Raw genomic sequence first — 14,972 nt, 5'->3', positions numbered from 1 at the left:
AGTTCCCATCCTAATTGCGGTATCTTTTCTTCGTCTACTTCAATGGATGAAAGCATCCCTTTTTTGACTAGGTCAAGAATATGTTTGATGTCTCGAAGATGATCAGATCTAGTAGGCCGCGTGAATGCGTAAATATCACAAAAGAATGCAATGGCAAGTTCAATTAGGGTCATATCGCTTACAGGGGCCGTGAACATGCTGAACAAATGCTCAAGCACCATCCAAGGTACTTGGTTTTCTAGCAATATCAAGTCATGGCCTAGAACTTGAAGCATACTAGACATGCTAAAAATAGGGTCATTTTCTTCTCTAAGCTGCTTGGAAGCATTCCTGCAGAATAGCTCAATCATAAAGCAACCATCAATTACCAAAATTTTCACAAATTCTTCTCGGTTATATTCGATCGGTCCAGCATAATATTCCCGAGCCTCTCTCACCAAAGCATTGATGGTATTGATGAAATCTTTCAGCATTGTATTTGGAAAGCGTGATCGAGAGATAAGGCCTAGTAAATACTTGGCTTTAATTGTTTCTGTAGATTTCAAGTTTGGGCAACCATGGTGGAAAGGCCCAATTGAAAATGCATCAGGGATATAAGCTTTTTCATTATACCTGTAGAGTGCGATGGGTGTTTTGAAGATGCAACGCTTAGATGACATGAACAAATCTTGGGACATCATATGTTCTATTGAAGATGCCAAGCGTTCGACATCAACTGTATCAATATCTGTATCTCCACTGTTTACAGCCATATTTTGGTCATGTTTCTTGTTCTTTCTTAACCTCCTAAAGTTGTTTCTTCGGGAATGACCAAAGCAAACAACAAAAAAGAAAAGAAAAGAAGCTTTAGGCACAATTCTATAGCTTCAAAAGTATTAACTGATAAGAATATGAGAGTAACATTTGCCCAAACAAGAGTGGGAGTATGACACTAACAAAAAGAAGGTTTTCTAAGCCCATAATTTGATGAGTAAGAAGAATGTAGATATTGGTAATTATTTTCCTTACTTTTGAAAGCGAAACTTGCTTTGATTTTATTTTCCTATAGTGAAGTTCCAGCCTAGCTACTTCAAGGATCCTGCAAGAAAAGTTCATATAAACCCATCAAAGGAAAGGGAGGGGGTGAATTAAAGTCGTACAAAACAGATTTTGTTATTTTCTATAGAATCAAAGTGTAGCAGAAAGATGACATCTAAGATTATTTGTGAAACACAGAAGAACAAGCTTCATGCATGCTCACACATCAAAGAAGATAAAGAAAATTAGATTCAGTAGCTAGTTTTAAACATGTGGAGAATATGCTTGATGTCTTGCATAGGAGATGTGGATGAGAAGATGCATTGTGAATATAAGCTTTTTCATTATGCCTGGAGATCAGTATGACAGGGGTTTTTGAAGATGCGACACTCGGGTAACATGAATAAATCATGAGATATCATGTCTTCTATTCGAAGGTGCCAAGCCTTCAACAATATTAATTTACTCCATTCCCACCCATATTTTGTTTTCTTTTTTAGCCTCTTAAAATTCTTTTGGAGTGATCAAAAGAAAAAGAAAGAACGGAAACACAAAACAAAATAGAAGAGATTTATATCCTTACTGTGACGAACCGTTTTTTTTTATTTTATTTCTCTTAACTCATAGGCACTACTATCCTCAAATTGGTAAACCATGGAGATTTTCACACTTAACCTGACATCACTATGTCTTAACTTGTTCCTTGCTCATGATTGATGGCTTATCCTCAACATATTATCGATCCAATCTACTAACTCCTTACTATTGCACTGCCATCAATACCTTCAAAACATAAATTTTCCCTAAATATTGGTTTCACCACCGAAAATATGCTATGACACTATGCTCTCATCAAAGATCAACTAGCAATTAACTCTTTTCTAATATTTTGACCTAATTCAATTAGCAATCTCTAACACGTACAACTATATATTGAAAGTTCATTTTTAAACTATCACTTTTACTTTAATGATCATTTGTGTTAAATTCTACAATTTACACATAACGCATGTTTGAACTACTACCTTTAAGTTAATTCTTACGTTTGAAATCATGTTTTAAAAGTATTTTGGCTTAGCCCATAAATTTTATTAAATAGTCAAATTTAACTTAACTACCTATTTTTATTTCATTCTTTAAATCTTAGTTTATTAAAACAAGATATCTGGCAATTTATCATTTTAGTTATTCGCTTGTTAGTCTGTTTCACATTAATACTTTATTATCTTAACTCGTACCTATTAGTCGAATTCTTAAAGGAAACGTCTCTCGTCGTTGAGTAGTTGTCTTGGTTGTCTCCTAGCTAGGATGTCTTCCTCGTAATTGTAGTTAGGCAGTTTCCTTGAATTGATCTCGTACAATGGTCTCATGCCCTTCACGATTCGAGTCTCCTTCGATGCGCCCAAAGAATACGTCATCACTTCTCAAAGGACGGTTATTAGTCTACCCTCACAAGGAGCTCTCTCTTACATCGCCTATAGCCTAACACAATCACGCTAGACTCTTCTGGAAGACTATACGACTAGACACCTAGGCCTACCAAAAATAGCATCACCAACAAACGTGGTCACGCATGTTTCAACCTAAGGGTTTATTATCTACCTACACGACTCAACATACGTGGACAAGACAAAGGGAGGTGTTGCACTTGAATCAATCGAGACACATGCAACACTTCCAAACAAAGGAAGAGGTCATTGTCTAAGTGGCATAGCTTGTCTACACAGAACTATGCTACGCAGACAACACAATTCCTATTGAATGCATTACAAAATTCATGCAATGCATACAAGAATTCCTAGAATTTCCCTTTTATTCATTTTTTAAGTTTTCAGAATCCTAAGGCTCTTACTTTACACTTAGACTTTAACTAAACCCTAGGTTTCCGCTTTCCGCTTCTCCTAACATGCCCTAGAACTAACTGCTCTGATACCATTTGCTGTGACGACCCGTTTTTTTATTTTTTTATTTTATACAGACATAAAACGAGTCATCGCAGTGGCAGGACTACGTGTCGCTCAGCCAACATATGGCACATGCCCCATAACATGTACTTGATAATCAGAGTATAACATATATCTATCTATGCAGCGGAAAACATAAATCTGAATAGCGGAAATTACAACTTATTCATCTATCACAACTTAATTACAACATTGAGCCATTTAACGTCTATCTATTTGAGTCTTTATTAACACAATCATTACATAACAATAATGGCTTAACAAAGAATAAGTGATACAAACGTCACAAGCCATACCAAACCTATAAAATAGTGGACAACCCGTGGTCCGGCAATTACAACTGATGCGGCGAGCTTCAGTCATAATATCCCAAGTACACTGCTACCAACCCCTCAACTATACCGAAGTACCTGCAGCCAAAGAAACATCATCTACACGGTTGTGATGGTATCCACATTCGCATAGGTGAAATTATGAGTTCACCGCCTTAGCATGAAACGCACTAAGACCTCAGTGGAATAAGACTGACTGAGTTTTCACAAAGAACCAACCCTTATTTTATTTTTAGTCGTGCGAGCACTATATTAGCCACAATTTACTAATAGCTAATGCAGCAAACACCAACTATTCAGAAATCATTTAAAACATACTATATAGCTGTGAACATATGTAGAAGTTCCAGTCATCCCTCCTTGAAAGTTTCTACATATAGACCCCTCTATAATAATACTTTTCACCGGTCGCTCAGACATATGTGCATTCGATCACTTCCTCACAGATATCACGCATACACATAGGTCTTAAGCAAAGAACATGGCATCTTACTCTTCCGAACTAGGATAACATTCGTTAACAAAACACTCGCAACACCATCTCTAATCGTATTTTAGCTTCGTGCCTTGACGTCAGTAGATCATGAGAGCACTAGAGTTAAACTCAATCATGCTAACATGTCTTTCCTAAAGAACAAGAACAGTCAACCTTTCTACTCATAGACATGACATTACTCGCACCTGGGTAGTCATGTATCCATGTACTTTCAAGTTCAATGTATGATGTTAACACATGTGACCATCCGATAGAAATACACATAAGCGCTTTTCATTTAAGACACTTATGCATATCAACACGTCTAGTAAAAGCTACTCATAACAAAAAAACTTCACTCACAAAACAATGCTATATATGATATGCATAACCATGGCTCATTATGACTCATTGTGCTGCTGATACTGATATGCTGCTGATACTGTTACCCTGTTGATACTGTTAACGTTGCTGATACTGTCACTGGTGGGGTATGTATGCTCTATACTACATGCTCTATGTTTCGTGCTTGACCAGTATATATTTCACTACTGTGTCACGCTGAAATCATGCAGTTTTTAAATCACGTCCTTTTAAAACTAAACAAATCCAGTATTTTATCCAACACTTTGAAATCATTCAAAACTTAGTTTCTTTATAAAATCTAAACAGTTTCAACATCACATGTTCTCAAACAATTTGCATAATTTAAATCTCAACCGCAGAACTTAACACTTTAAATCTATTCAATACTTTTCACTCTTGCACTATCTCTTAAACATCATTGATATAATTTGAACATAATCGAAACTAATCAAATCATCTCAAAACATACATTTCATCATATGGTTGGTTCGGTTTCATAAACAATAAATATATTTTTATCAATCCAATACATATAAAAATATATATTCTCTCAGTGAGTAGAATACCCACCTCAGCTGCATTAGACTCCAACTCAAACTCTACATTGGAGAACCCATTGAAGTCTCCAATTATAACACGATCCTGCAAACATTGGTAACATTAAACTATGCTATTAAATGCTATATTCTATGACACAAAAGCTACCCGCATGCTCACACGTTGTAATATCCGAGACATTATTTAATAATTAGAGTATAAAATTTAAGTAAATAATTGGTTAAGTTAGTTTAATTTAGTGTTATTAAAAATGTAAAAGAATATTTTTAAAGCTTAAAGAAAATAAAATTAATGAATAAAATAAAATAAAGAAAAGAATTAATGAATTAAAGAATTAAAGAATTTAAAAACAAAACAAAAGAAAAGTCAAAAAGTAAAAGAAAAAAAAAAAAAAAAAAACGGGTCGTCACAGCCATTGGGAGCTCATGCTTCCTCATTGCCGAAGAAGCAACTTATTCGTTGTGGCTCTAAGTTCCTTGGAGAAAAGGATGCATTTGCAAGCAACTTCGGTGTCACGCGGTGCACCAATTGTGGGAAGCCATACTTTGGTGTATGTGTCGAATTCCGGGTATGCTTTCGATGTGGTAAACCTGGCCACCTCGTAAAAATCTGTCCATCGTTAGCTGCTTTGACTCAAAGTAGCTCTAGTGTTGCCCAGTGTAGAGTGTGGGGAGCTACGCTCAGATATATGACGTAGATATAGGCCACGTTGTAAATATGGTCGAGGAGACCATTCCACAAGAGATCGCCAACTTGTTGCCGCCAAAGTCAATTACCTTTAGCGGGTAACTGTCAGCCGAGACAATTTGCTCAAGTATGGTGTGCACACTTACACCGAGCAATGTTGAAGTCTGTCCAAACACCGCAAATGCTGCTGACGTTGCCATAAGTATTATACTTTTATGTTGTATCGTTGTGTGCATTTGGCTTATTGGAGTTTTATTCATTCATATGTCTCATTATGCACGGTTACATGCATAATGAGTCCCAAGTCTCTAAAACTAAAACACGTGCGTGACCATTTCTATTGGTGACACATATGGCCACAGGGAACATGTAAGCCATCGCCTTAGCAATGTATTGGTAATGACATTGTTAGCTCTTGTGTTTGACATGATGAGTTACAATGTCTAACTCATTTAGTTTGATATGTTAAGTTGTCCACCATTGTCTCATTTGCATTTGTAAGTTATGCAAATTGAGTATCGAACCTTTAGATTAGAACACTTGCGTGACCACTCTTGTTGGTGACGCATTCACTTGCAGGAAACGTGTGGAAAATTGTTCCATTGGTACAAGATAAAAGACTTTGCTAGCGAAGGTAGCAGTGTTATGCGTGTAGAGTCTAAATGTTAACATATTTAGCTTCAACATGTAATGTGTTTAGTTTTAATGCCATGCATATAGGATTTCGGTGTTCAACATGGTAAACAATAAAGCTTACCATGTTGAACTGCGATGTTAACTCGTTAGGGTTTTGGTGTTAATTTGGAATAGATTGACGATCAATGAGTAGAAGTGAACGTAGATAATCATGAATGGGTAATTGTATTCCTACCCCATTGTATAGATAGTCCGAACTTTGCGGGTCTCGTTTGCGAGTTACTCTGCTATCTCTCTCCGACGTTTGACAATGATGAATGTCCGAGAGTATACACTTGTGTGTTTGGCTTATGCCTAAGCCAAGCTCATGTCGAGTCCAAGTTGGAAACATCCGGATAGTGCAGATGTTTCCACTTTACTCGCGAGTCTATGTGAGGATGCATAGGTTATCGTGTGCTAAGCCTAGTGGCGATCTAAGATGAGTGTTTCATAAAGAAAACTGACAACTTGTTCAGTCAACTCTAGGGAGCTTCGGTATTTTCGAAAATTGACTTTCTTTCGAGATATCATATACACATGGTGCAAAAAGGAAATGTGGCAAAGTCAACGATCCATATATGGTAAAACCATTACGAGTTTTTGGTGATGCCATTTGGATTGATAAATACACCGTTGGTATTTATGGACTTGATGAATCAAGTGTTTCATGGGTACCTAGTCATCTGAGTAGCTGAGTGTACTGTTGATATGTTAGTTTATTTGACTAGTCGTATCGAGTATGGAAAACACTTGATATCAGTGTTGAAAGTGCTTAGTAAAATAAATTCTTCACCTAGCTCATGTGATGTGAGTTTCGGTTTGAAGAAATATCTTTCTTAGTTCTTAGATTGAACAAAAAAAAAATGGATTCGTAGTCAATGCGTTAGAACAGGAACACACAGTTGCACTTGTATTTAAACTACCCTGGAAAATTGTTGGGTATGTGGCTTGTACAGATACATCACAATAGGCGAAGACGCACCCTTGTGTACTAACAAGGATATAGCCTATGCTACTTATTAACTGTAGATCAGGAGTCGCGTTGTCCTTCTCATGGTTCGCAGATAGTAGCTATTATCTATGCTCTACCATTTTGTGGGCAATGCCTCTATAGTGAAGTGTACGGAATTCACACTTAACACCCAAGTCTTGATGCACTTTTGTGCTAAGAGACGAAAACATCACGGCTAAAGCACTGTGTAGGAAATCTCGTGATGGCGAGATTGACTCAAAGTGTATTTGGAATGCTAGCTCAACGTACCCTCCATAAGCAGACTACAAATCCGAGAGATTTATTTAGACACTTGAGAATACGCCTAAGTTATGCGTGTGGGAATCCATAGAGTTGGTTATGATACCCGCTATTGGTTGTGACTACTAGTTATGGTAGTTTACAACTACTAACGTTGTATTGCACGTAACATCGTATAGACGCGAAGATGAACGCCACTTGATTTGGTATGAAGCTGGAGTGAAACGATCAGCAAGCTTTGAAGCGGTGCATGATTCTAGGGAAGATTGCACTCATTCAAAGTGGATATTCACTAAATAGTGATGGTAAGCTATGTGGATAAACATCGCCACAAATTTGTGTTTCAAATGGGTGATTTTGTGAAATGCAAGGTGTTGCCAATGCGAAACATGTAACGCTTTGAGCAATATGGATGTGTCCAATCTGGATATATTGAGTTGTCCCTAGTGCAAAACTTATGTCCATCACATAATCGGTCTTGATGTCTCCTAGTTTTAGTGGGCATTGATGACATTTCCCCGTATTTCTCCGTTGCAAACGTGTCTGCGACTCTCCACTTGTGATGAGCTTTTTCATATTAAATGGAAATTGACTTATGAAGAGGTGCAAAATGAGTGATGGTTTATAGAAAACACTAAATTCATTTCATTAGTGAGAACTCTATGGTGAAATCACGATGTTGATGAAGTCACATGAGTGTTCGATCGTTAAATGTGGGAGTGATCCCTCATTTTACCGAATAAATGCAGGTATGATTGTTATGGCATACAATTTTCGCTTAAGTACCCCAAGTAAAACTCATAGGTGCATGAGTAATTCTAATATAGAATGCATGCCCTGTAAAGCGAGTTGATGTCCAAATTTTGAGGATGAAATTTTTATAAGGAGGGAGAGATGTAATATCCGAGACATTATTTAATAATTAGAGTATAAAATTTAAGTAAGTAATTAGTTAAGTTAGTTTAATTTAGTGTTATTAAAAATGTAAAAGAATATTTTTAAAGCTTAAAGAAAACAAAATTAATGAATAAAATAAAATAAAGAAAAGAATTAATGAATTAAAGAATTTAAAAACAAAAGAAAAGAAAAGTCAAAAAGTAAAAGAAAAAGAAAATTAAAAAAAAAAAAATTAAGTGGTGTGGGGCGCACACCTGCGCCCCACATTAAAAATGAAGGGCCAAGTGGCCCTTCAATAAAAAAGAAAAGAAACAAGGCGTCTTGTTTCGTGGGAAAGGGTCATTTGGCCTTTCCATTATTTTCTGGAGAGGCAGTAGCCTCTGCCTCTTTCTGTTCCAAAAGATAATTTTTCTCATTTTTTTATCTACGAAAATCTAACCGTTCAAACTCAAATTCGACCTCAGTAACGTGATCTACGAAGTCCGATCTACGTTTCTACCAATCGTTTTGAGGTAAATAGTTAAATTTATATTTTGAGATTTTTGATTAAATCTAGCAAATATGAGTATGATATAGTGTTTTCTTTAGGCTTTGTGTTATTTGGAGCTTGTAAAGATTCTCCAAACACCAAGTATTATTTGGGTAAATTTTTGGGTAAGTTCCTTTAATCCCTAATTTATGGGTTAATGTTATTTTAAATATATTAGTGTTTATGTTAGTGAGATTAATATTTGTTGTGATTAAGTTAGTGTTTTATAAATTATGGGTTAATTTTAGAAACCCTAATTTAATGGTTTAAACTAATTTGAGAGTTTTAAGTGATTAAAATTTAGATAGCTAAATTATGTTAATAGGTTAGTAATTGATGTAAAAAGATTTATGAACATAATATTAGAGTAAATGATATTGAGAAAATGTTAGTGAGAAATAATTTAGAGATTATTGAATATAATTTCAGAGCTAATATTATTATAAAAGTGTTAGTGAAAATAATGTATGGGTTAGTGAAATTAATTACGGGTTAGTAATTAATATTAGGGTTAAACACCTTTTTAGTCCCTGAGTTTTGACAACTTTATTTTTTAGTCCCTGAGTTTCAATTCGCATCACAGATGATACATCAATTTTGGGAAATGACCAAATTAGTACCTCGGTTAACTTCTCCGTCCAAAAACTAACGGTCCGCCACGTGTCAACCTCAGAAGTTGACACGTGGCACTATATAAAAAAATTAAAAATTAAAAATTAAAAATAAAAAATCTTTAAAAATCAATTAAAAAATTGAAAAAAAAAATTGAAAAAACTAAAAAAAAAAGGGTGGCTCTCAGCCACCCCCTTGGCCACCATGGGGGTGGCCAGGGAGGTGGCCGGCCGGTCTGGGGTGGCCGAACCACCCATGGGGTTAGGGCTGAGCATGGGGGGGGGGCGGGGATGAGGATTTTTTGAACCCGCCCCGCAGAGGTGCGGGTTCCCCAAAGTGAACCCGCACCCCGCAGAAAACCCCCTCCACCCGCATGGGGCGGGTGTAGATGGGGTGGGGTTGTGGGGCGGGGATCCCCGCGGGTTTTGACCCACCGTTGCTCGGCGAGCTAGCAACATCCTCCTTTACCGAGCTTCCACAAGGCAAAACCGTCCCCGGTTCCTGTTCACTCTAGATCTGATTCATTGAGCCGCCCCTCCAATCTCCGAACACAGGAATGGCTTCTTCGGAAGCCGATTCCCGGCTAAGCCAGGTGGTCTCCCCTGCGCTCGAGAAGATCATCAAGAACGCTTCTTGGCGCAAGCAATCCAGGCTCGCCCACGAGTGCAAGTCCTTCCAAGCCCGAGGCCGAGGCCGAGCCCAATTCCTCAGGCCCAGGTCCACTCCACGACGGCGGCACCACCGAGTACTCCCTCGCCGATTCCGAGTCCATAATCAGCCCGCTCATCAACGCCGCCAACTCCGGCGTTCTAAAGATCGCCGATCCCGCCGTCGATTGCATCCAGAAGCTGATTGCCTACGGATACCTCCGCGGCGAGGCCGACCCCTCCGGCGGCGACGAGGCCAAGCTCTTGTCCAAGCTGATCGAGTCCGTGTGCAAGGGGGCAGTAAGGGGCTGCGGCGCAAGGAAGGTCAGGGAGTTAGAGAAGAGAGGTTAGAAGTTAGGGACTTAGGGTTTGTTTTTGTTTCTGTCGAGTGCCGCTTTCTTCCTCTCTTTTTTTTTTTTTTAAATATGCGGGGCGGGGCGGAGACCCGAGAAAATTCAAGGGTCCCCCCCGCAACCCGCCCCGCACCGCGCGGGGGGGGCCAAAAACAGCCCCAAAACCCGCCCCATGGGTGCGGGTTTTGGGCTCTGCGGGGAGGGTTGGGGCGGTTTCTGCGGGGCGGGGCGGGTTTTGCGGGGATCTGCTCAGTCCTACATGGGGTGGTTCGGCCACCCCCTGGACAGAAAAAGAAAAAAAAAAAAAAAAAAAAAAAAAATTCGGGTTTTCCGTTTTGCCCTTGGGGGTGGCCGAACCACCCCAAATAAACCCTAAAAAGAATTTTTCCGTTTTGCCCTTGGGGTGGCCGAACCACCCCCAAGGGGCACGGGGGTGGTTCGGCCACCCCCAAGGGCAAAACGGAAAACCCGAATTTTTTTTTTTTTTCTTCTTTCTGTCCAGGGGGTGGCCGAACCACCCCCATGGGTGGTTCGGCCACCCCAGACCGGCCGGCCACCTCCCTGGCCAAAATGGGGGTGGGCAGCCACACCCATGGTGGCCAAGGGGGTGGCTGAGAGCCACCCCTTTTTTTTTTTTTAGTTTTTTCAATTTTTAATTGATTTTTAAAGATTTTTTATTTTTAATTTTTAATTTTTTTATATAGTGCCACGTGTCAACTTTTGAGGTTGACACGTGGCAGACCGTTAGTTTTTGGACGGAGAAGTTAACCGAGGTACTAATTTGGTCATTTCCCAAAATTGATGTATCATCTGTGATGCGAATTGAAACTCAGGGACTAAAAAATAAAGTTGTCAAAACTCAGGGACTAAAAAGGTGTTTAACCCTTAATATTATGAGTAAATAATTAAATGGTGATTTTAATATCTAACCCTTAGTAAATACTTTGGGTTAGTATTGTTTGAGTTTTAGTTAGTGTCTAGGATTTATGGGTAGACGTTTAGAACCCTTAAAATATTATGGGTTTTCCATAGTTTAGCTCTTAAGCAATTTAAGAGCCAAATGTGAGTCTAATATCAGAAGTTGTCAATAATGTGCAATGTATTGTTTTTACAGTAATGCATTGCATGGTGGTGTCTAGGAGACCTAGTACTTAATATCCGCACATCCAAGGTGAGTATTCTACTCACTGAGAAGTTTTATTTTCATATATGATGAATTGCAAAATGTATATTGTTTTACAAACCTGAACCAACTGTATGTTGATTATGATATGTTTTGGATGATTTGAGTACTTTTGAGTATATTGAGATTATGATGATGTTTTGAAGTACAAATATGATATGTGATTTTAGAGTGAGTATAAGTTGAATATTTAAGTTATGCAAATTGTCTAAGAAATGATATGTTAAATTGTTTATGGATTTAAAAAGAAAGCATGTATTAAAAGGCATAGTTCTTGAAAAGCAAAGTTATATGGTTTTGAGCATAGGATTAAAGACCAATGGGCTAGCATCCCCTACGGCATAGGATTAAAGACCAATGGGCTTGCATCCCCTACGAAGACCAATGGGCTTGCATCCTCTACGGCATAGAATTAAAGACCAATGTGCTTGCATCCCCTATGGCATATGGTTAAAGACCAATGGTCTAGCATCCCCTATGGCATAAGAATAAAGACCAATGGGCTTGCATCCCCTATGGCATAGGATTAAAGACCAATGGGCTAGCATCCCCTATGGCAAAGGATTAAAGACCAATGGGCTAGCATCCCCTATGGCATAGGATTAAAGACTAATGGGCTAGCATCCCCTATGGCAAAGGATTAAAGACTAATAGGCATGTATCCCCTTTGGCATAGGTTGTGGATCGGGTTTGCAATTGGGCATGCATAGCATTGTTTTTGTAAGTGTGATGTTTTCATGATTTGATATATAGTGTATGCTTTTACAGGTCTCTTATAGTTGTTTTCATGATAATCTGCATAAGTGATTTAAAAGCATTTAGCCATTAAACATAAGAGTATTAAAGTAGGTGAGAATATATGTAGTTGTTTCCAACAATGAAACTTCTACGTATATGCTCAGCTGCGTAGTATGCTTTAAATGTTTTCTATTAGTCAGTGTTTGCTATATCAGCTATGGGGGTTTTCAAATAAAAGTTTATAAAATTGGTGGCTGTTATAGTGTACGCATGACTAAAAAAGGAAAAGTTAGTTCTTTGCGAAAACTCAGTGAATAGTGTACCTCTGAGGTCTTAGTGTATTTATTTATGCTAAGGCGGTGGGCTCATAATTCCACCTGTACGGATGCGGCAACCCCCGCAACCGTGCAGATGTTTATACTTTGGTTGCAGGTTTTGCGGATATAGATATTGACACGTCCACCTAGCTTATGAGTTGCTGTGATTGGAGCATATCGCGACAGTCATAAGTCACGGACGCATGGCTAGTCCGCATTTTGGGTATTTTATTTATGGCTCATATCCTACGTGGCACATGTATTTGTTGAGCCTATATTTTAGTGTGTAATATGTTTTATAAGTCTTAAATAGATAGACTTGTAAATGGCTCTTGTTGTAATTAACTGTTATGTATTAGATGTCTTTCGCTGTTAGATGTAACTCTGATTATCTGGTGCATGTTATGGGGCATGTGTTATATGTTGACTGAGCGACATGTAGTCGTGCCACTGTGAAGATTCGTTTGTATGTTTTCAAGAAAAAAAAAAAAAAAAAAACAGGTCGTCACACACGTCACGTCACTCGCTTCTAAAGCTAGCTAAACACCTTAAGCTATTATTAGATTAGTCGTTCGTTATAGGCTTGCGTCACATTATTATTCCTAATCATTTTTATAGCTTGTTGCTTATTTATTAAGTTCACAATATTTATACTTAAGCCATATACATGTATTTGTATACATATATACATATACATATATAACGCTTAAGCCTAATCCATGAAACCTAAATATCACGTGTGCTTGTATAAGTAGATTAGCTACTACCCATCTAGATAATTTAGATTATAGAACCTAAATCTTATATAACACACTAATTTAATAACTCTTATTAATTTATATTTCAATCTCATAATCCATATATATAATATCACTTTACCTATTCTTGGATTCACTCTTCATTATGCTAACGTATTTTATTTACTCATTTACTCTATGTAATCTTTACTCATTTATTTACCTTAGTAATTATCTTGTTCGTTTAACTACATACAAAATAATAACTAACTCAACTCCTTCTAGGGCAATCCAAAACTCCGTCACATAACCAAAACTATCTTCTCTGAGACTACTCCACCACATCTCTTATTTCAACTCATACGGCCATCCACAGTAAATACACCACCACTAACACTTAAAACATGAACATGGCCAATTCCAAAGACAATTTCAACATCAAAATCATTAATAACCTAAAATCAACACACAATCAATGGAATCCCCAAATCCGAATACCCATCAGCAATGGACACAAACCTAATCCAATCCCTTTGCCAAGAACATTGACCAAATCTAATTTGGCCAAAACCATAAAGCCCTAAACAATTGAACACAAACTTGATCAAGGAACTTAACTCAAAATCATCAAAGCACAATCATTATTCCAAACCATAGTACATAGGTGAACAAGAACACTGCCAATACCTAAAACAGGGAAGACAAACAAGGCAACATCAAAATACCCATCCGGTTGACCTAACAACAAGGGAATAACACAACTCTAAGAACATTGAGGTACACATCTAAACAGGGGAATATCACCACAAAATCCTCAACAACTTCAATAATCAGCCCAAATCAGCCAACCACAGTGAACCCCATCACAGTACACACACACGGCCAGCCATCCAAAACAGTGAACACCCGAAGCTCCCAAATCAGTAAACAACCCACACAAAACCCATACAATCGGTTCAAATTAATAAATTCTTAAACTATGCATAGCCGAAACACAATCAATTGAAAAGCCCCAAAATTATCAAACCCTAATTCCATAATAATCAAACCAATCCACAAAAATTATAGAATTTATACCTTGGGGATTTTCCTCAACAAATCCACCGGAAAAAGCCGTTGATTCCGTCGGAAAAGTCGCCGAAAATCACTTTGAAGAACCGGGTCTTCTTCTCGGGTCTGGCGGGTTGCGGGTCGCACGGGTCACGGTCACGGGTTCTCAAATTTTCTGGGCTCATGGGTCGCGGGTTCAAGCCCCTGGGTTCCGCCGAAGCTCCTCCATCGCCGGATTTCAGTCCCGGCCACCGATCATGGAGGATCGGGTCCTCACGGGTCTCGGGTCACTTGGCCATGGGTTGCACAGGTTTCGGGTTCTCTCTCTCCCGGGTCATCTCTGGTTCAAGGGCTCACCGGAGATCGCGTCGCCGGCGTCCTCTGGTCTCGTCGGCGCCACCCATCGGAGGATCGGACTCCATCTCCCTCAACTCTCCCGATCTCATCTCTCTCTCAGCATCTCTCGGCTCTCACATCTCTCGGTTCTCTCTCGGTCTCATCTCTCTATTTCTCTCCTCCCTCAGTCTCTCCGACTCTCTCTATCTTACTGTGCTCGTGTGAGAAAAGGAAGAAAGAAGACGAA

General features: G+C 38.6%; 1 protein-coding gene and 1 long non-coding RNA gene across 3 annotated transcripts in view; one reads left to right on the top strand and one right to left on the bottom strand.

Moving 5' to 3' along the window:
• The window catches only part of LOC133860000 (UPF0481 protein At3g47200-like), a 15,805-nt gene extending 833 nt beyond the window's left edge, over positions 1 to 14,972 (bottom strand). The window contains exons 1-4 of one of the 2 annotated variants that reach the window (XM_062295616.1): positions 14,417 to 14,972; positions 4,725 to 4,796; positions 1,009 to 1,078; positions 1 to 798 (exon numbers count right to left, since the gene is read on the bottom strand). The exon at positions 1 to 798 is cut by the window's left edge and continues 833 nt beyond it. In XM_062295616.1, the coding sequence (XP_062151600.1) occupies positions 1 to 752 (752 nt within the window). In that variant the 5' untranslated portion in view covers positions 753 to 798; positions 1,009 to 1,078; positions 4,725 to 4,796; positions 14,417 to 14,972. The remainder of the gene's footprint in view (positions 799 to 1,008; positions 1,079 to 4,724; positions 4,797 to 14,416) is intronic. The other variant, XM_062295617.1, reaches the window with a different exon arrangement.
• On the top strand, positions 8,675 to 11,919 carry LOC133859164 (uncharacterized). Its single transcript, XR_009898713.1, has 3 exons — positions 8,675 to 8,735; positions 8,812 to 8,877; positions 11,479 to 11,919. It is a non-coding gene; the product is annotated as an uncharacterized LOC133859164 (long non-coding RNA).

The sequence above is a fragment of the Alnus glutinosa genome, chromosome 2 (genome assembly GCF_958979055.1).
Source record: "Alnus glutinosa chromosome 2, dhAlnGlut1.1, whole genome shotgun sequence".
NCBI lineage: Eukaryota > Viridiplantae > Streptophyta > Magnoliopsida > Fagales > Betulaceae > Alnus > Alnus glutinosa.
This window is presented reverse-complemented; position numbering and strand designations above follow the sequence as displayed.